The sequence below is a fragment of the Chiroxiphia lanceolata genome, chromosome 3 (assembly GCF_009829145.1).
Source record: "Chiroxiphia lanceolata isolate bChiLan1 chromosome 3, bChiLan1.pri, whole genome shotgun sequence".
Taxonomy (NCBI): domain Eukaryota; kingdom Metazoa; phylum Chordata; class Aves; order Passeriformes; family Pipridae; genus Chiroxiphia; species Chiroxiphia lanceolata.
Genome location: NC_045639.1, coordinates 19,359,693 through 19,378,831, shown reverse-complemented (window position 1 = coordinate 19,378,831; position 19,139 = coordinate 19,359,693). Strand labels below are relative to the sequence as shown.

Genomic DNA, 19,139 nt, shown 5'->3' with positions numbered 1-19,139 from the left:
TTCTAAGAATCAAACTGGCAACTTTATAACAAATGAGCTAATCCATCCAGGCAAATCCTTAGTCCATTTGTATTTAACACAATAACCTGTATTGGCTACATACAACAAAAAACATTGAGCAAGATCAGGTAAATGACTAACGTGATTTTGTGCCCAGAATTTTTAGATGATTTTTGGTCTGCAGTGTTATGATTTACAGTATATCATGCACAGTCATGAAGAATGAAAACTCCCAGCGAATACAGAATATAGCTATTGAAGAAATGTGACCATTTTCAAGTTGCCTGCTAAAAACAGCAAAACAATCTGATCCAACATTTACTTAGGGATTCTGTGTAATTTTGAAATTACTGAACACCTTAATAAAAGAATTCCGTTCAGATTCTATACAACAAGATTTCAAGCTCAGTTCTCTTCTTTCTTTCTTTTTCCCCAAGTTCACTTTCTCAGCCTTCCAGGCCAAGTGAAGATGCTTCCCTGCTTTAAGGCACTAGAGACTCTTTCACAGTGTTAGGAATACGACTGGCATAATAGTCATAATTCCTCAGAGTGGCGAGGACCCCAGCTGAATTCATGTGTTTCACTTCCTTGTTATACTGAAATGAATTTCCACGGATATCAGTTATCTTGCCTGCAAAAAAAAAAAAAAAAAGGAAAGAAAGAAAAAAATATTGCAGCAAAAAAGAGTTGGGAAGAGAGCATTTATTAGTCCAAGTGATATAACTAAAGCAGCACTCCTTAGTGTCTTCAGATGTGAAGTATCTTTGCTTCTAGTTTAAGCATAACAGGTTTTTTATTGACTGAAATCAAATAACTAGTGGGTTTTAGTTTTGTTTTTTTTTTCAATGATACTTAAATTCCTTGTGTCTCAGAAAAAGGAAAACAATATTTTTCTCTCATGGATTACTTAAAATGCTTCCTGACTAGCTTTTACATTGGCCATTGACAAGAAGGAAAGAAAAATCCTCAGTTCAAGTAAAAGCCAGGGTAAGTCTATACAACTGTAACATAATATAGAAACACACCAGTTGGTTTTGAATGAGTTCTAGAACAATGGAGATCTTCACACAAAATTTTAACCAGGAGATACCTCCTTAACAAGGAGGCTAAATACAGCACTGTGCTGCTCCAGACTGGTTGGGCTGCTTTGTGCTTGAGCTAACCTGTGTAAAGCTATCCCATTTATCAACTCTAGAGACTGCAGAGTTAAATAGTTGTAGTTAAATAGAGTTAAATAGTGCCATTATGAAGCCTGTTACCATTGCTTGACAGAATTGAGGAGATAAAACCTCGTAATTTTAGCACATAGTGGTAAAAGGTCTATCAATGTGAACAGCAGAAAAAAAAAAATAATAATATACTTCAAATCTTTGCCAGTGAGACTTTTCATAGCTTCTCAACCCCTTACACCTAGATAGGTGAAGTGGCTTATATTGTCTGGAGGTCACTAATTTTACTCAATTTTGGAGTTTGTACATCTGAGGAACAACATGATTTGACCTATTTTTGTTGGTTTGAATGATTCAATGTCCACATATTACATAATATGTTACTAATAATAAACCACTACATCCAGTTAGTAGGGCAGTAGGATTTTACTGAGAGATAGTAGCCAACAGAAAAAAAAAAAAGCCATTTGTTTTGAAAATATTAAAATTAATATACTCAAAATTTTGGAATTGGCTTTGTTAATTATTTGATAGTTGTTGACTCTATTAGTCCAGAGCAAAAGAGATCATGTCATGCTTTTCAGAGCATAGTGAGCTTGACCCATTGGCATTACTGTTGATTTCAGAGGGCTCAAAGCTCCTAGTGAGTCATAACTATTAAAAAATATGTACATATTGTCATTTTTCTTTCAAAAAACATGTTTGGAATTCTTTTTTTTTTCCTATGAAAAGTATAAATAAGTGAAATTGCATCAATTTTAAGTTATCTTGGAATTTTGAATGCTATGAACTTACCTCCCACAGCATGTAGAATAGCTTCAGGTGCACACGTATCCCATTTCTTGCACCCAGGGCTGGCAAATACATAAGCAGATGCCTTGCCTTCTATAAGTTGAATGACCTATTATGAATAGAGCATGGCAATCATTGCAAAGGATCTAGGCATTTAGAAACAGGTAGAAATAACACCAGGGAACATGGTTTAAATCCACTTATTCTATGTACTTACAGTCAGAAAAGGTACATCAGCCATTTCCTCTGATATTACAAGAAATTGTATTAAGATTTGGAAAGCTATACTGAGTTACCATACTCAATTCAATATTTTTGATTGTTGTAAATACACTCTATAGGATGAAAATCTGCTCTTAATTTCAGAAACAAATTCCCTTCTTGTGCAAGTACTAAAAAAATAAAGTGGAAACTGTCTACTCGTTGTGTTGGTGCCATTTTGGGCCTTGCACATATTGGAGAAGAGAGATCAGAAGGTCTGTTTTTGACAGCTATGACAAAATGAAGCTTTAAAACTGGTAGTAAAAGAGTATGCAGACAAGTTTTGCAAAAAATACCACTGCGTGCTTGTATTTTTATCCTTTCATATGTGCTGCTAGATAGTTGGAACAAAAACTGTATTAACATGAACTGGAGGACATGACTAATAATTGTGATTAAATTGAATTCCCATTTAGTCATCCTGGTCTTACAACTTTTTATTTTCACCCCTAGAAACAGAATACTGGGGAAGACAGACCTCAGCCATGACCAGCACAGCCACTGTTACAGATACACCTGCACAAATTCTGTTTACCTCACAGCAGACTGAATGCTAGAAGGAGTTGTGCTGGGGAAGGAGGAGGAAGTCTCCTGTACATTCATGCAAGTAAGCAAATGATTTCTGTAAAAAGTCTCTTTTTTAAAAAGGTGCCACTTTCCAGTAAAACCAGGAGATTTTGAGTTTTCATACCTTGTTTCCTGCTCCTCCAGCTCTGATGACAGTGTCTGGGTTCAAGGCACTGATGCACTCATTTACCAGGGCACTGCTGTGGGAACGGGTGGTAACGATGATGTGTTTCCCAGCAGGTGCTTCTGTGAGCTGAAATCCAAAGGCACCTATGCCCAGGACTCCCCAGATTGTCCTGCCCAACACAGCACCAGCTCCTGCCTGCAAAAAAGGTACACAGGTCCAGGTGATGGTTCATCACAGTGATCAGCATTTAGACCACAAAACGAAAGGAATACCTAGAGGCATCTTTGCATTTCAGGGAGTATAGTATTAATACTGGGTTATATACTTGAACAATGACACTTGAAAAAACCTGCTTTAGAGCCTAGAGTGAGAAACTGGCTCTCTTTCCCTCTATGGCAATGACATCATTTACCCTTTTCTTATCTGTGAGGTTATGCCGGTGCATTACATCCTAACTCCAGTGACTGACAGATTAATATTTGTATATTTCTGTACTTCAGGCACAATCTGCAACTGAAAATATCTTGTAATCTTAAATATTTTGTGATACATACCACATAGAACATGATAGGCATTACATCCGCTCAAGACCTTTTCTTTAAACTCCAGTAAGTTAAATTAATCAGGTTGCATCATGAGCTTCCCCTCTCCCCCTGGATAATACTGAAATAATCTCCAAATGTGTAAATGCCTGTAGGCTGGCCATCCTGGACTTAACACCTGAGACCTGGCATGATACACTCTAACCCAGCTGTCAGCTTGGTTTATTTAGAGCTGCAGTTTTATAGCAGTTACAACACATCACAAATGGACCGATTGCTAAAAAATTTCTAGCAAAGATTGCAAAACCAGTGATCTGTACTTGTTTTATGGTATGTACTTTACATATACCGTAGTAGCATGTACAGCATGTATGCAATATATACTGTATTAGTGGATTGCACAAGCCTTAGGATTCAGTATGGCTGTTAAGTAGGTCTCTGACATTCAGTTCCTGGAAACCAACATTTAAAATTGTATATATTTAATAAAAAACCCAACACCTTATATGACAACTTTAACTCAACTACACGCCAACTTTTCAGTTGAAAGTGTGCTAACTGAAAAGGCTTAGAAGGAACAGTTAGAAACCACTTAATGCTTTAAATAAACCAACAATTTAATACCTCATAGTTGTAATATGGCTGGTTAATAACTCCTGCTATTGCTTTGCCTCCATACGCAATTCCAATAAGAACCGTTACGTGGTCAAGGAGACCTGTACAGAAATATTATGAATGTAGTTATGTTTAAAAAGAGAAAGTGTATATATAAAAAAATAAACTTTCAGTAAAAGTCCACGAATTGATGCACAGGGTGGTATCTTAAAAATTCCAATACTAATCACAATTTTCAGGAGTAATAGGTTGGTTGATTTTTTTAGTAATTTAGTCTTGAGGTCTGCTAAAAAATGTCCCAGATAGAGTTCTCTTAATAGAACTACCTTATAATTATCATATAATGAGAAAGAAGTTTAAAGTTGCAACTAAATAGCAGTCTATGATGACATTCTTCTATAACTGTGATGGGAATTCTTTAGTGATTTTCGAAACCAGCAATTTGTTGGCAGTTGTATATCTCTTTCGCTGAAAAGGAGAAAAAACTCTGCCTAAAAAATTTCACATTAATCAACTAAAGGATGCAGTAGGAGGCTAGAGTGAGGTTTCATCCTACTGGTTTTTAGGGGTTGGGTTTTTTTTTCCCTTTCATTTTAAGGTCTATTTCTATGGAGACAAATTAGGCTTTGCCGAAAATAGTTTCTTCCCGTAAGTGAAGAACTGTGATTTGTGGGAAGATGCTTGTTTCATTTTGAAAAGGCTACAAGTACAGCTGTGGCATTTGGATCGTTTGAAGAGGAGGATGAAATAAAATTCAGCATATTCCTGTGTGAAGGGGAGATTTAATCCTTCAATTCAAAGTATTTGCAAAATTGTAAATTTAACTAAAAACTTAAGACAACCTGCCAGGAGTCAAAAGCAGCTCTTTGCACCCTGAAATGATAATCACTCAGTAGCCCATCAGAAATATTCAGTCCTGGTTAGAACTGAATGGAAGGATTAAAAAAATTCTATGGCGCTCAGAAAGCACAGAAACATCAGCCTTATGAAACAATATTTTAACTTCTATGATAAAATTATCTACATGTATATGCTACTTTATTGCATTGCTATTTTTTTAATCAGCAGAAATAAAAGAGAATCCAACCTTCAGTGTACTCCTTGGTTCCATCCAGAGGATCAACCCATATTACAAGCTTTAAGAATTAAAAAGTAAGGATAAAATTAACAAATACAAATCATGTCAATTATCTCGCAAAGTACATATTTTACTTTAGTGCTTTTATTTCTTTATGGCAGTAAGGAAATAAAGAGATCCAAAGTTTTAACATTATTATATGACTGAAGCCTGTAATAGTATTTTACACCAAAAAGAAAAGCTTAAAAATTGACAGGAATGTCTCAGCAAATCTCTTAATTGAAGTATGAAGGATTAAACTGAACATGGAAATGAGATTACTTCGTTATGTCCAAACTAGATTCTTTCCAAATTAATTTGAATCACAAACTGTAAGAAGCAAATTTCTACTTCCCATTACTGTACAAAGGGACATGCAGCATTTCCAGTTCTGGAGATGTGATTGTCATAACTACATTTCAGTTTTCAAATGAAAAAGAAACATTGACAACATTGAAACAACCATTTTTATTAACACACTCTTAGCTAAAATCAGTAAGTAATATAGATATTTATAATATGAAGACATATGAGTAACATTATCATATTACCTCCTCCTCTTTAATTCCTGTGTACTGAACAGGACAAGGTTTCTTCAGTATTTCTTCACAGTGCCCATCTTCAATTAATTCCTCAGTTACATCATCAGTGGGCAGATCCTAACAAAAGAATTCTTAGAATTATTAAAGAAAGGTGTTGGACTCACCTCAATTTGCTTTAGAACTGTGTATTTGCTTGTAGCTTGACAAAGCTAATGAATTGAAAAGGTGAAATGGGATGGAAATTTGTTTGTTTGGGTTGTTTTTAATTAAAACAGAAGGTTTCCTAAACCCTGCCAAAGTAAATTCCAGTGCAACTGAGAGCAAGATAAACTGTTAGTATGAAATACTAACCCTTAGTGAAATACATACTGTTAGCATGAAATAAACCAGGTACTTACTTCTTCTCCTATGATTGTCACCTTGGGAAACTTCCGTGCCAGGGAAGCACAAATGCTCATTTGTACAAGTCGGTCAGCTTTGGTCTGCAAGTCGTTGGGTCCAGCCTGTCCAAGGATGGATAGGAATTTGTGTATGAAAAAAAATACACCATACCAGCACAGTAGCCCATACAGCACTCTGAATATCTACCTTGTAATGAAAAAGAAGTCTGATTTGATTAATCGTCAACCCAGTAAGTGATTTTTGTGAGAGGCAGGCTAAAAACTGCAAGAAGCAGAGTTTCCCTGTGTACCCCAGAGCTAAGACAGACTGGTATGACATTAGAACAACGTTTACTGCTGTGTTCTTCTCATGCAATTGTACTCACTATGTATTTGTGCAAATACTACCCTATGTACAGAATGAATCAATACAAGTACGAACCCAGATACAACATATGAAGAGGGAAAGGCAAAAATGAAGATGTTAACGGGAAAAAATCATTATTCTAAGGCTCATTGGGTGGACGTGGCAAATTAGGAGAGAGGAGAAATACAGGGAAAGTGTTAATCAAAGGTCATTTAAAGGTCCAATTAATCTAGTTTGTTTAAAAAAATGTAACAGAAACAATTATGATGTATAAACTTCTAATTAGTGAATGGTTCCTTAGTCTAGCACAAAAAGACCATGGAAGGCCAGAAGATAACCAGGGAAATTCAGCTGGTCAATAACATCCATACATTTTTTCCATCAAAAAATACTTGAGAAGAAACAGTCGATTTGGTGTCTCAAGATGATATAAAACAATGAGGGCAAACCTTCCCAAAAGATATGACGTAGCCAAACACGTTGCCACATGGGTTACACTAATTTCTTAAATATTGATAATCTGCTATATAGTGAAAGTGGGTCATTCATTAACAATTTTTTGCCTTAATCTTCATGTATCTATGAATGGAGAATCCTTTTAGGTCCAGAGATAGCATCCTAATAAGAAATAATTTTGTTAGCACTGCCATCAAGAAAGACAAAGTTCATCCAAGACTTGCATCTTAATTGAATCAAACAAAAGTTTTATTTTATCTGCTTGTATCTTATTTGCTGACAACATGAAAAGTGTTTTATCCAGCTATGGAAGTTCGCCATAGGAATGGAATATTCCATTTGGAATCATGTTATGGGTTAATTTTTGCATACTCAAATCCTAGTCTGTCCATTACCCAATTGCTAATTTTTGCAAAATTTGATATTTTTCTTTGACATTTCCTTCTCATCCCCTAATAAATTTGATTGAAATTGGTCCTGAGCTTAGACTCAGAAAGATCAGGTTTACTGCAGAAAATGTCCTTTGTTCCAGGACATCAACCTAATAAACCAGGATAAAGTAGTTCTTCAAAACCATCAATAATGTGAGAATGGCTGGACAAGGTGTCTACCTACCAACTGGGAGGAAAAAAAGTGCAAGTGCTACAAAGAGAAGCAATATAAATACAGAGCTTAAAGCTGACTGAGGGAAAGAAAATTCTGGATATTAAGGAAAGGAAGAAGAGGAGCTAGCTAAAAATTCAGCTGTTGTTTTCCTCTCAAGATAAATGGATGGGAGGTAACTATGTTGAGGGAAAAGGTGGAACATTGCCTTCCGAGATGTTCTAAAGCTTCCAATAGGGCCAGTTGGAATTGGTTTTGGTGTTTGCTGGCTGCAGAAAGAGGATGAATGATGAGAAGCAGCACTCTCTGTTCATCTCTTCCATCCAGACTGCAAAGCAAAGGCACATACAGGTTCTCTCTCTTGCATTCTTCCTCTTTCTTCAGCAGCCACCTTTGGCAAGAAGCTTGTAGGAGTTTCAAGATCTCTAGTCCCTCAAACAGGAACCTTTTCTGTTGGTCATTGCTTTTGATCTAATTTTCTGTGAGTAGTATTCATTTAAAAAAAAAATTAAAAGTATATATAACGTCTTATTTAAAACCAATATCACCTGTTAATTTCGATAATTTTTGAATAACGCAAATATCAGCAATTACTTCAATGTAAAGACCAAAACCAATAAAGATATTTAATGAAGTCCATAATCTTGTGACATACCTGTAAAGCTAGAATTAACTTCAGAAGTTAATTCCATCTATTCTAGTACTGTAATCAAAACAAAGATCTTGGCTCATCAGTGCAATTTACTAATTTACAGCAAATTAAGAACTTCATGTAGATGATTGTAATTTAATTTCTGTTTTGTAGTTAGAATTAGATTTGAAGCTCTGATTTAATTTCGAAAACTGTGATTTATGATAAAATCTAAGGTTCTTTTTTGTTCTAGGAAATAAACACTGATTTATTCTAATCCAAAATTCATCAAGGGCACAGTATTTTAAGCTGTACTAAGGTGTTAAAACATAGGTGTAGAAACTAACAGGAAATATGCATTATTATAAATTTTGACGTGCTATCCAGAGCTTGTGTTTTGTGAAGGAAATCAGGACAAAATTATGGTGTTTCTTTTAAGTGTCTGAACATTCTTTAGAAATGCTGGTCAAAAGACACTTCTCTAGTGCTCTTTTAATCCTTTAACAAGGAATATTTCTAGTCTCAGAGGGGTGAGGACCGTATTCCCTTCCCCAGTTGCTGATTTTCAAAAATACCACTTTGACCTGTATCTAACTCAGCATTAACAAGAGAAATTGGAACAAAGTAAAAGCAATACCTTCTCCACTATCCCCAGGTCTCCTGTAGACATTACATTTCTAACAATTGTTGCAGCTTTTTCCGCCACAGAATATGCAGAGGCGACCACACGCATGAGCAGAGCTGGGGAGGCCATCCCGAGGGCTGAAAAGAAACAAAGAGCAAACTTGTATATTTCTCTCTTCACGAGAAGACAAAAAGTAAAATATTTTACATAACATTCCAAAAAGATACAGCTTAAACTGACAAGAAAGGGGAAAGCAGGTAACTGCCAATGTGAGTAGTAACGAAGCGAGCTTTGGCTTTTTTAAAAATACAGTTAACAAACACAGGGATATAAAGCTATTTTAGACAAGATTTTGCAAATATCCATGTTCTGTCTGATAGTGAACCTAGTTCTCACAAAAATAAAATAAAACCTGACATTAAAAAGAACAGCAGCAGAAACTCTATCATAAATATTAAGAAAAAGCTCAGTCAACACACCGTACTCATTTTTTGTACATTTTGAACATAAGTTCGTTTTCTCAGAACTGAATATACAGTGATGGTTTGTGCCCAGATTCAAGCACAAGGCTGCCAGAGAGGATGACATGAGCAACTTCACCTAATGTTTTCCTTTGTTTAAATATAAAATACATACGCTTTTGTAGATGGCCTAATTGTGGACAAAAAATAGGTAAAAGATACGCAGATACTGCAAACTTGTATGTGAAAGTCTGTTCATTGAATTTTACCATTCTTTCTGTAGTTCTTTAACTTCTCCTGATTTCTCCAAGGAAATCTATTTACATCTTTCTTCCTCCCTCAATACTGCATGCCCTGTCATTCTCCCTATTATGTTGTCTTCTACATCTGTTCCCCAGCATGCACCAGTGCAATTCACTGTGCCTTTAGTTCCCAAACTGAAGAGTAAGTATCACTCTTGGAAAGGCTAGCATTCCTCCCAGCTTGTTTTGTGCCTCGGGAAAAAAAAAGTATTGATAACTGTGCTGTATTCTTCAAAATGCAAAGCTAATTGCCTTTTATGTTTTCCTATCAGTTTTTTCCATCTGTGTAGATAACATGCTTTTTGGGTTGGGCTCACATGTGTGACACACTTCCAAGAAAATACTTGAGCACACAGCCAGAACAAAACATAGAGGAACTCATTAATCACCACACAGAAGAAGATATATTACCTGGGAAGTGTAATATAACAATCATTTCACCAATATCACAATCAGTATTTGCAGCAATTACAGCAAGCACTGCGTAAGTGGCAACAGGTCATTACAATACAACCTTTCCTTTCTTCCTTGAGAAACCAAGTGCATGGCTGTTCACAACAAAGGCAATGTCAGAGGTATCAAAATCCCAAATTTATCTGATTTAAGAACTTCTTGAGCACTTTAGAAACATTGTACCTGTATCTCTAAAGTCAGAAGCACTTGGAAGCTGAAGGAGTAGTGTGATTGTGTAAGTACACTCAAAAAGCACAGTTGCTAATGTTAATTATTATTTACTGCTCCAGGATGGGAGCAAAGTGCTCTGGAGTTCTGTAGAATAGCCAAGGTCCATACCCAAAGTGCACAGCTGGGTTATCTTGGCCTGGTAGCAATGGTTACAGAGGAAATTTTGGAAATGCCACCTGTGGCAAAAAGCCGCTCCCAAACAGCTGGAAGTTGTAGAGCAAATAGCACATGTGTTATAGCACATGAGCAGAGAGACACTATTTTAAGTCTGTACCATCACGTGAAAGAAGTCACCAAGAAGAAAAAGGGAACGTAGTTCAATCCATACTATCTGGAATACGAGTATTTCTGAGAGACGGCGAAAAAAATAGCATATTAGATGGGATGTTTGGATTAAAGAATTGAGCTCAGAAGAAGGTAATTAACATTTTAGGCTCAGCTTCTCATTAGTCATTTGACTTTTTACTGTACATTTGACCCTGCTTCATAAAATGAGATTAAAACTTAATTGTTTTAAAGGTTGGATTTATTTAACATTTGCATAAAGTTTCAAAAGACTCAGAAAGCAATACAGAATACCATCTTACACTCTTGAAGCTTGACCCAAGATGTTTCTTGGGCACATTTTTCTTGGCCATTCCTAAGGCAAACAAATATACTTTCTGTGGTGAACCCGAAATCTCTAGGCAAACCTTAAAAGTTAAAATATTTTTATGAAAAAACAAGATCTATTAAAAGAAACTGAAATGGGAGGTTCAGCACTCCCTCTTCAGCAACACAAAGTAACTAATTAATGAATTGCAAAGTATGGTATTACTGCAAAAGGTGTCTTAAATTTTTACAGGGCTGCATCTCCTGCATGGCACATCTTCTGGTGTATTGGACCTTTTTGGTTAGATAAGTGTGTGTGCTAGTTGGCTGTAAGTTTTTCACCCCTGTAACTTTTTGATCTCAAATTACCTAGTTGACTTTTAAGTTTATGGCACATTCTTTCTGATGAGGGCAATGTCTAATGTATACTTCCACAAGACATTCAAGAGTATATTGCTTGCTTTGGACAAAAGTAGTTTGACTCCTAGAAAACTGTATAATGTACAAAGACTGCACAGCAGCTGTCTCTCAAGTTAAATTTGCGTATAATTGTCAAAACACACCTTGTCCTCCAAAGACTATCCCTCCTTTCTCCTGGCCTAGCAACCAAATTATTGAATGGCCTCAACAAATCAGCCTGATTTACTAGCTATCAAAATAAATGAGTTCTTCAGCTTCTCTTCCACTTTTCAATTTTGATGTCTGTAAGTATTACAGGCTGGCTTCAATTAATTTATCGAAGCACACATAATGGATTTGTTGACGTTGCTATCTCAGACCCTTTTATGCAAATTTCCATTTTCCAAATTTATGACTTTGCCTGATGAAAGGAGAAAGTGGACATCACACAGAGCACTGTCTTTAAATGCAAGTGCTAAGCCACAACTTCTTGCTCGGAACTCTTCAACATCCAAGTGACCAGAGGTCCCTATTTCTTTACAATAAACTTCGGCACACATTTAGCAGAATATAAACTCTCCATCATGTCAGGAAACAATGTTTACCCGGCAGAAGCAAGCTAGGACTCGGGAGTGTGAATACCTGGCTCCCTCTGCGGTTCACCCACAGACTTCTAGGTGGGCTGTGTTACCTCATTTCAGCAATCAGGTAACATTGAGGTTTTAGGGTCAGAGGCCTTTTGAATTTGTACTAAAAAAAAAAAAAAAAAAGCCTGTTCTGATTCTCTTGCTATCGGTATTCCCGGTGGTGCACTGCCTGCAGCGCAGCTGGTATTCCTGAGCGCTGAGCGAGGCTCTCCAGTGCATCCAGCGGAGCGGGGCAGGGCACACCACGGGTGGTCGCGGGTGGCAGGAGCAGCTCTGCTGGTGCAGCAGCCAACTCACCGTCTCCAGTCTCGCTTTTCCCTGGATCTCCTCCGTCACCGCTCTCCAGCAGCGCGCGGGGCGCTCCAAGCTTCCCGGCCCTCGCCTTGCCAAGGACGGACCGCGGCCTCCGCGCCGGCTCCTCCGGAGAAAACTCACCGCCCTCACAGAAGCACCTGGGAACGCCCCAAATCTTCCGGCTGCGGGCGGGCCCGGAGCGCTGGCCCGGCCCCTCGGGAGCCCCGGCCCGGCCCCTCGGGAGCCCCGAGTCGCCTCCCTCCCGCCCTCCTGCGCGGTGTGTCCCGGCCCGCGGCCCGTCGCGCAGGCGGAAGCGGCGCTGAGGATGTTTCGGGCCTGGCGGGCGTCGCCGCTGTGCCGGGTCCGGGCCGGGGCCGCCCGGAGATGGGGCCGCGGCGCCGCCTCGGAGGCCGCAGCCGAGAGCCGGGAGGACTCCCGGTACCGGGACACGGTGCTGCTGCCGCGCAGCCGCTTCCCCGCGCAGCTCCCGGGACGGCTGCAGCCCGAGACCGAGCTGGAGACGCAGCAGGTGCGGCCGGGGCAGGGCGGGGTCCCCCAGGTGCGGGTCCCGGGGGGCCGTGGGGCTGTGCCGGGAGGGCCGTGGGGCTGCCCCAGGGGGTAAGAGCGAGCCCCGGCCCGGCAGGAGGGCGGGGTGGCGGCGAAGGTTCGTGTGCGGGCTCGCCGTGCTCTGGTGGGTCCGGGCTCTTGCCTGGCCCTGCTGCCTGAGGGTGGGAAGGTTCGGGGTGTTGAGGTGTTTCTGGTTCGGAGACTCACAACTTTGTTACAGCTTTCTTTGGAGAAAGAGTAGCGACCCTCCTGATAGCGCAGTGCCAGGGTATTGAACTCAGACCTAATATTTCACCTCCCTCGGGCTTTTAAATACTTTTAAACCACTGATGTCTTCTCTTGTGGAGAAGTTTGTTTTGCCCGCCTGCTTTGGTTGCGCATTTTGCTGTCTAGCCGAAATCCAGACTTGGATTTTTGGAAGTTTCGGAAGTGCAAAGACCTGTGGTGATTTTGGTGGTTTTTTCTTGTTGTCTCCACAGAAATGTGGTTTTTCAGAGCTGTACTCGTGGCAAAGGCAAAGGAAAGCAAAGCAGGAGTTTTGTCTGCACGACGGACCACCGTATGCCAACGGAGACCCTCATGTTGGCCATGCGTTAAACAAAGTAAATATTTACTTGTTAGTACTCTACTGTTCTGAAGTGGTAAACACTTATTGTCGTGTGCTCTGTGTTCTCCATTCACATTTAAATCAGTAACACTGTAAAATGTTTGGGGTTTTGGTAGATGGGGCTTTTAAAACAATATGTAGATTCCGTGGTGCCCTGGTGACACAGATACCGTACCACGCTATAAATACCACATGCTCAGTGTTCATTTACGAGGCTGAATGTTTCAGTCAGAACAGAACAGCTTCTTCAGAGAAAGTCCAGCCGGTTCTTCATTCCTAAGCAATATTAAATGCACAACTTATTTGTGTATTGAACTTACCACACATACACATAAGTGAACGTACATTTCTATATGTGTACATGTAATGATGTTGCTGTAATGCACGATTGAGCTGTGCCTTGCTGTTCTTTTTTTCTTTTGAGTGTTTTGCAAGTTTGTTCTGTTGCCTTTATTTTATTTTATCTGAGCATTTAGATCCATGGAACCACAATGATTAAATGCTGATGACTTTGAAAAATAAATTTCAGCTTTGAAATACTATTCCTAAATACTTTTGGTTACTTTTAGATTCAGTCCTGAGAAGAACAATGTTACATTGGCCGTAAAGTGGGAAAGACTAAAATGTCACCATGGCTTCTTACAGTACCAAAGCCTGGGCTGCAGCAAAATGCACTAGGCCAGGGCTGTAGATCCAGCTCAATGTTTTAAAAATGAGAGCAAGTAGGATTTGTTCACTTCAAGTCTTGCAAGTGTATAAACTGCATCTCTCAGTTACTCTGGTTGTGAATTCCTTTGATCAGAGGTCTTCTGAGATTCTGCCAATATACAAAATGATGGGCAAGAAAAATCACAAATGCGTGGTCTTGGAATCATACAATGGTTTGGGTTGGAAGGGACCTTAAAGATCACCTAGTTCCAAACCCTCTGCCATGGGAAGAGACGCATTCCGCTAGACCAGCTTGCTCAAAGGCTCGTCTAGCCTGGCCTTGAACACTGCCAGGAATGGGGAATGCATAACTCTTCTGGTCTTACATATAAATTTATCATGGAGCCTTTGATATTTCTATTTTTTAAGCAGGAGGATCTTAATCACAAATGTAGCTCTTCCACATGGGGGAGCTAAAGTGATAACAGACCTTTGTGGCTTTTCAGATTTTGAAAGACATCACTAATCGCTTCCACGTGATGAGAGGTTATAAAGTACATTATGTGCCAGGGTGGGATTGTCATGGATTGCCAATTGAGTTGAAGGCATTGTCAGAAGTCAAAGGAGCTGAAAATCTTTCACCGATGGAAATTCGGCAGAGAGGTAAATGAACTACTGTCTGCAGTATCTTTGTGGGAAAAGCTGCCTTAAGTATTAGTATGTCCTACTCGTGTTTTGTATTTGATGCTTTATAAATAACATTTTTACTTTATTGTGGGCTTTTCTATTAGCTATTGGTGACATTTTCTGTGATCACTGTGTGTGAATCCTGTGAAGTGGGATAACTGAACAGGCTTAGTTTGCTACTGTAATGGATATGCAGAGCATTGACCCTGGGTTTAAAAAAAAACAAAAGGAGGAGAGAGAATTTGGATGTCTGTTTTGATTAACTGTGCAGTGGCAGGAAGCTGATATTTATCAGATCAACATTCTTTTGGTTTTTGAAGGCTGAATTTGATTAGGAGCTAAAAAGATGCATGTAAAAGGTTCCATCAGGACAGCTTGGCTCAGTATCATAGGTAGGAATATATTTTATTGACTGTGTTTTAACAATGCTGCAAAACTATAGGGGGGATCCCTTTGGAGAAAGTCTATGTAGAGCAATGTATGGAAACTGTTTTAAAGAAATAATTTCAAATGTCATATGTGTTGAAACACATCATCATTCAGCTCCAAAGCTGTTTGTAATGAGCAATTTAAACTGCTTTAGTTTGAAACTGTGGTACTGAAATGGGCAAACGTATCTTCAGATGCATGTTACTTTGAAAATTTTGGATCAGCATCAACAGAGAGAGTTAACTTTCACTCTATTTTATGTTGAGAATGTGTTTTGAGAATTTTTTTTATAACAAAATATACTTTTTTTTCCCTTTTTCTTAGAAGTTAAGTTTATATTCTAAAGACATGTGCTTAATATCCGTGTTGTATTCAAAGTGCCACTCCTGAATCTCTTTACTCTTTGCAGCCATTTTATGTTACAACTAGTCTGAAATGTTTGTTTTGAACCATAACAGTTACTGCGTAGTTTCACTATGTTCAGGTCTGACTTTGCTGAAGAACATCAGTAGGGTATTTTAAATGGTATTTTATTGATCTTAGTGGGCTAAACTACGTGCTTAATGGAACTATTCCCTTCAGCCAGAGAATTTGCAGAAAGAGCAATTGAGAAACAGAAATCCGCCTTCATTCGTTGGGGTGTAATGGCAGATTGGGCCAACTGCTACCTTACATTTGACCCAAAGTACGAAGCAAACCAGCTGAGAGTCTTCTATAAAATGTATGATAAGGTATGTTGAACTTTTGTTGAAGTGTGTTTTGATTTGTCATGAGTTTTGATTCTCCTAACTTTCTTTATTCTCCTCCCTTTTCTCTCAGGGTTTTCATTTATCAAGACTATAAACCTGTATTCTGGTCCCCTTCAGCAAAGTAAGGATCAACTTACTGTTTGTCTTCAATATTTTAGCAGGGATATTGATAGCTTTTCGTTGTTCCAGTGTGTTAACTTTTGTTTGATATTACCCAGAACAGCCTTGGCTGAGCAGAGCTCGAGTACAATGAGCAGCACGTCAGTCGGTCTGTGTACGTGAAATTCCCGCTGTTAAAGTCGCGCCCTAAGCGAGCTCTGTGATAGGTATGACTTCTTGATAGATTTAAAGACTGACAGCTTTTATTTTTGTTCTAATTGTGAGTAAAGTACTTCTAATTTACATCTGTAGATGGATCCTCCCCTGCTAGTGTGCTAGTCTGGACCACGCAACCCTGGACTGTGCCAGCCAATCAAGCAGTTTGTTACATGCCAGATTCAGCGTAGGTGTCTTTAACTTAGTTCAGTACTCTGTGTCAGTCTTACTGATGTTTAGCAGCAAAGCTAAATGTTCTGGACTACCATTACAGTTTACTTAACCACCTTTTTTGTGTTTGGTTTGGTTTGTGGTTTTTTTTGTTTGTTTTTTAAGTGACACAGTTGTGAGCTTTGTTCTATATCTATTAGTATATTAATTTCTGCTTAATTTTTTTTTACTTCACAATGCAAGTTACCTTGAACTCTTTGGAGATTTATGAGTGAATTGGACATGTAAAACATACTTGTGTGTTTTTAAAGAGATGAAGCATTTAAAAAATCAGTAGCTTTGTGGTGGTTCTTTATTTAGTATCACAATGCACGTTTGCATTGCAGATACTCAATTGTGAAATGTAAAACTACTGGAGACCACTTCATTCTTGCTGCAGATAGAGTGGAATCTACAGCTGCTGTTCTGGACACGCAGTTTGAGGTTATATCAACGTGTAAAGGTAGGTTTAATATTGTTAATCTTAAGTTGCTTGGAAACCTCCTGGTAGGTTTCTGAAAACTGCTTTAGTTTGATGTATAGTAAGTTGTTATAATTTAAGGACATGCTCTACTAAAATAATACAAAGAAGAGTAGTAGTAGGCTGTCAGATTTACTTTAGTGTATGTAGCTAAAATTTCGTCTGTAGATTTCAAATTAATTTTTAAAATCTGTATTCATGCTTGGAAAATGAAACATGAAATGAAAGTCCATTCAGTATGAAAATCTTATGTACACTGAATGCACTTTGTCTTCCCATCCACTGCAGATGAGAACCAAGGGACTAATTACCAAGTACGACCTATTGCAGTATCACAGGTGGCTGGTGTTTGTCTGACAAACTAAAACAGTGAGTTGGCATCCTAACAAACTGCACAGTGATATTTCTAATAGCAGACTTGGATTCAGTGTCATGAGTGGGATTTAGTGTCATTTGTGAGCTTATTCATTTGCTTTTATCAGTGATTCAGTGCTGGAAATATGCATATCTGAAGGAGGTGAGAAGTCTGTTTCTATGACTTTTCAGGTTGCTTTGGTGGCTTTCCATGTCTTCTTTTTCAGAGGAAATCTTGGTTTTACCTAATGATAAATTTACCTGGAGGTGTTTTTTCTCATAGCTCCACCTTCTTGAACGTATGATTTACATATAACATACAACAGTGGAGTTGAACTTTCTTAAAAAGAAATTTCATATTGGAACCTCTTTTTATCTTCCCATATATCAGTAATTAATTATATTTTTTACCTTTCTGGTTTTGTATAGCTTAAGTGTCTGACAGCAGTTCTAAGCATGTTCCCTTCTAGGAGGAAAGCATTTGGTGAAGGCCATTTGTCCATAGGAAGCATCCTCGAGCTCTGTGATTCTTGACTTTCAGCAAGTCTTTTAATACTAAGATTCTTTCAGTGTTTCTTTAACCTTAAATTGTCCCTAGCTTCGTTTTGTGCTGCAGTCTCTTTATTAGTATGTAATTGGAGAATTTAAATGAATTGTTCATGAATATATTAATACATAGTGGCAACTAGGAGTAAATCCCAAATTCAGGGTTTTTAGCCTACTAAATAAATATGGAGATCTGTTTTCCAAAACACTCAGATAGTGGTCCCCAAGGAATGGGAGTGTGTGGAGTGTTTCTAGATGGAATGGCACTACTCAAGGAATTCCACTGTCTAAGGTAGAAGGAAAGCTTGTTCTTCAAAAAACAAACTGTGCACAGAATGAGGGACCGCAGAGAATTTGAAGCATTTGGACAGGGACCCACAGACCAGACAAAGAATAGCACATCTGAAGAGTATCCTGTGCATACACTTGGTGATCAGTTGCTCTTCTTCTGTTCTCTCATAAAAGAAGCTGAATGCGGTGAATTTTGTTGCCCTGTTTTATCTTCTGGGTTTTTTTATTTTTCAGGTACAGATTTGGTAGAGGGTTCTTGTGCTCATCCCACAATTCCTGGCAAAGTCTCTCCTTTGTTACCTGCAAATCATGTGACAATGGTGAAAGGAACAGGATTAGTTCATACAGCCCCAGCTCATGGAATGGAAGACTACAGTGTAGCTTCCCACCATCAGCTACCCACGGTACTCTTATTTTTTCAGCTCTTGATTTCCTGCAACTGTTTGATTGTGTGCCTCTAAAATGATTGTTGTAATTTGTGCATAAAACTTGAAAATGTTTTGAAGCATTCACAGAGGTGTATCACTAGTGACCTGCAGGAATGCAAGACTAAAGAAGTGTGTATCAGGATAAAAGGATGAAGTTTTTCTTCTGCTAGTTAAAGCTTGCAGGGGAGTGGTAGAACAGAATCAGATTTTTCTGCTCTTTATGTGGTTTTGTTTTTTAAAGGATGATGCAGACAATAATTCTCAGATACTGATTCTCACTACTCAAAATTGTCTGCTACATGCAGACAAGTAAATCACCAGTTTTGTAGGTCATTATTGCTATTCTTTTTTTAGCAAAGCTTGTTTTAAAGACATGCATAAATTAGCTCAGTTATGCATGGTCTGTTTGTGATTGGTTAAATGAAGATGCAGGATATGGGGAGGTTTAGGTTTATTTTTTATTTTTTACTCTTAATTTGAAAAGTCATTGAAATACCAGTGACTTGATGTAAGACAACTGTGGTATATCTGCAAATGCAATGGTGCTCATTTCTTCTGACACATAAAATTCACTTGCCTGATAAATTACTAACTGGCAGTTCACTAAATCTGAAGTGTACCTAAATATTTTGTTATTGTCATAAAGGAGTTACTC

General features: G+C 38.5%; 2 protein-coding genes across 2 annotated transcripts in view; one reads left to right on the top strand and one right to left on the bottom strand.

Moving 5' to 3' along the window:
• Window positions 1-12,433, bottom strand: BPNT1 (3'(2'), 5'-bisphosphate nucleotidase 1). Its single transcript, XM_032682187.1, has 9 exons — window positions 12,176-12,433; window positions 8,807-8,931; window positions 6,131-6,235; window positions 5,742-5,849; window positions 5,161-5,209; window positions 4,083-4,174; window positions 2,914-3,111; window positions 1,965-2,070; window positions 1-631 (listed from the first exon to the last, which is right to left on the bottom strand). Exons 2-9 carry the CDS (start codon window positions 8,921-8,923, stop codon window positions 483-485), a joined length of 924 nt encoding a protein of 307 aa, XP_032538078.1. The 5' UTR covers window positions 8,924-8,931; window positions 12,176-12,433; the 3' UTR covers window positions 1-482.
• A 49-nt stretch (window positions 12,434-12,482) lies between these two features.
• Window positions 12,483-19,139, top strand: part of IARS2 (isoleucyl-tRNA synthetase 2, mitochondrial) — a 28,932-nt gene continuing 22,275 nt past the window's right edge. Inside the window, 9 exon segments of the mRNA XM_032682192.1 lie at window positions 12,483-12,701; window positions 13,219-13,341; window positions 14,501-14,657; window positions 15,693-15,864; window positions 15,930-15,997; window positions 16,094-16,185; window positions 16,249-16,361; window positions 16,732-16,847; window positions 18,291-18,460. Coding sequence (XP_032538083.1) covers window positions 12,498-12,701; window positions 13,219-13,341; window positions 14,501-14,657; window positions 15,693-15,864; window positions 15,930-15,997; window positions 16,094-16,185; window positions 16,249-16,361; window positions 16,732-16,847; window positions 18,291-18,460 — 1,215 coding nt within the window. The 5' untranslated portion in view covers window positions 12,483-12,497.

Coding starts and splice junctions, on each gene's coding strand:
- BPNT1 (XM_032682187.1), bottom strand. CDS start 8,923: ATGGCCTCCCCAGCTCTGCTCATGCGTGTGGTCGCCTCTGCATATTCT. Junction 5,850..6,130: donor TGACAATCATAGGAGAAGAA/GTAAGTACCTGG, acceptor TTCTTTTGTTAG/GATCTGCCCACTGATGATGT. Junction 2,071..2,913: donor CTGGAGGAGCAGGAAACAAG/GTATGAAAACTC, acceptor TATTCATAATAG/GTCATTCAACTTATAGAAGG.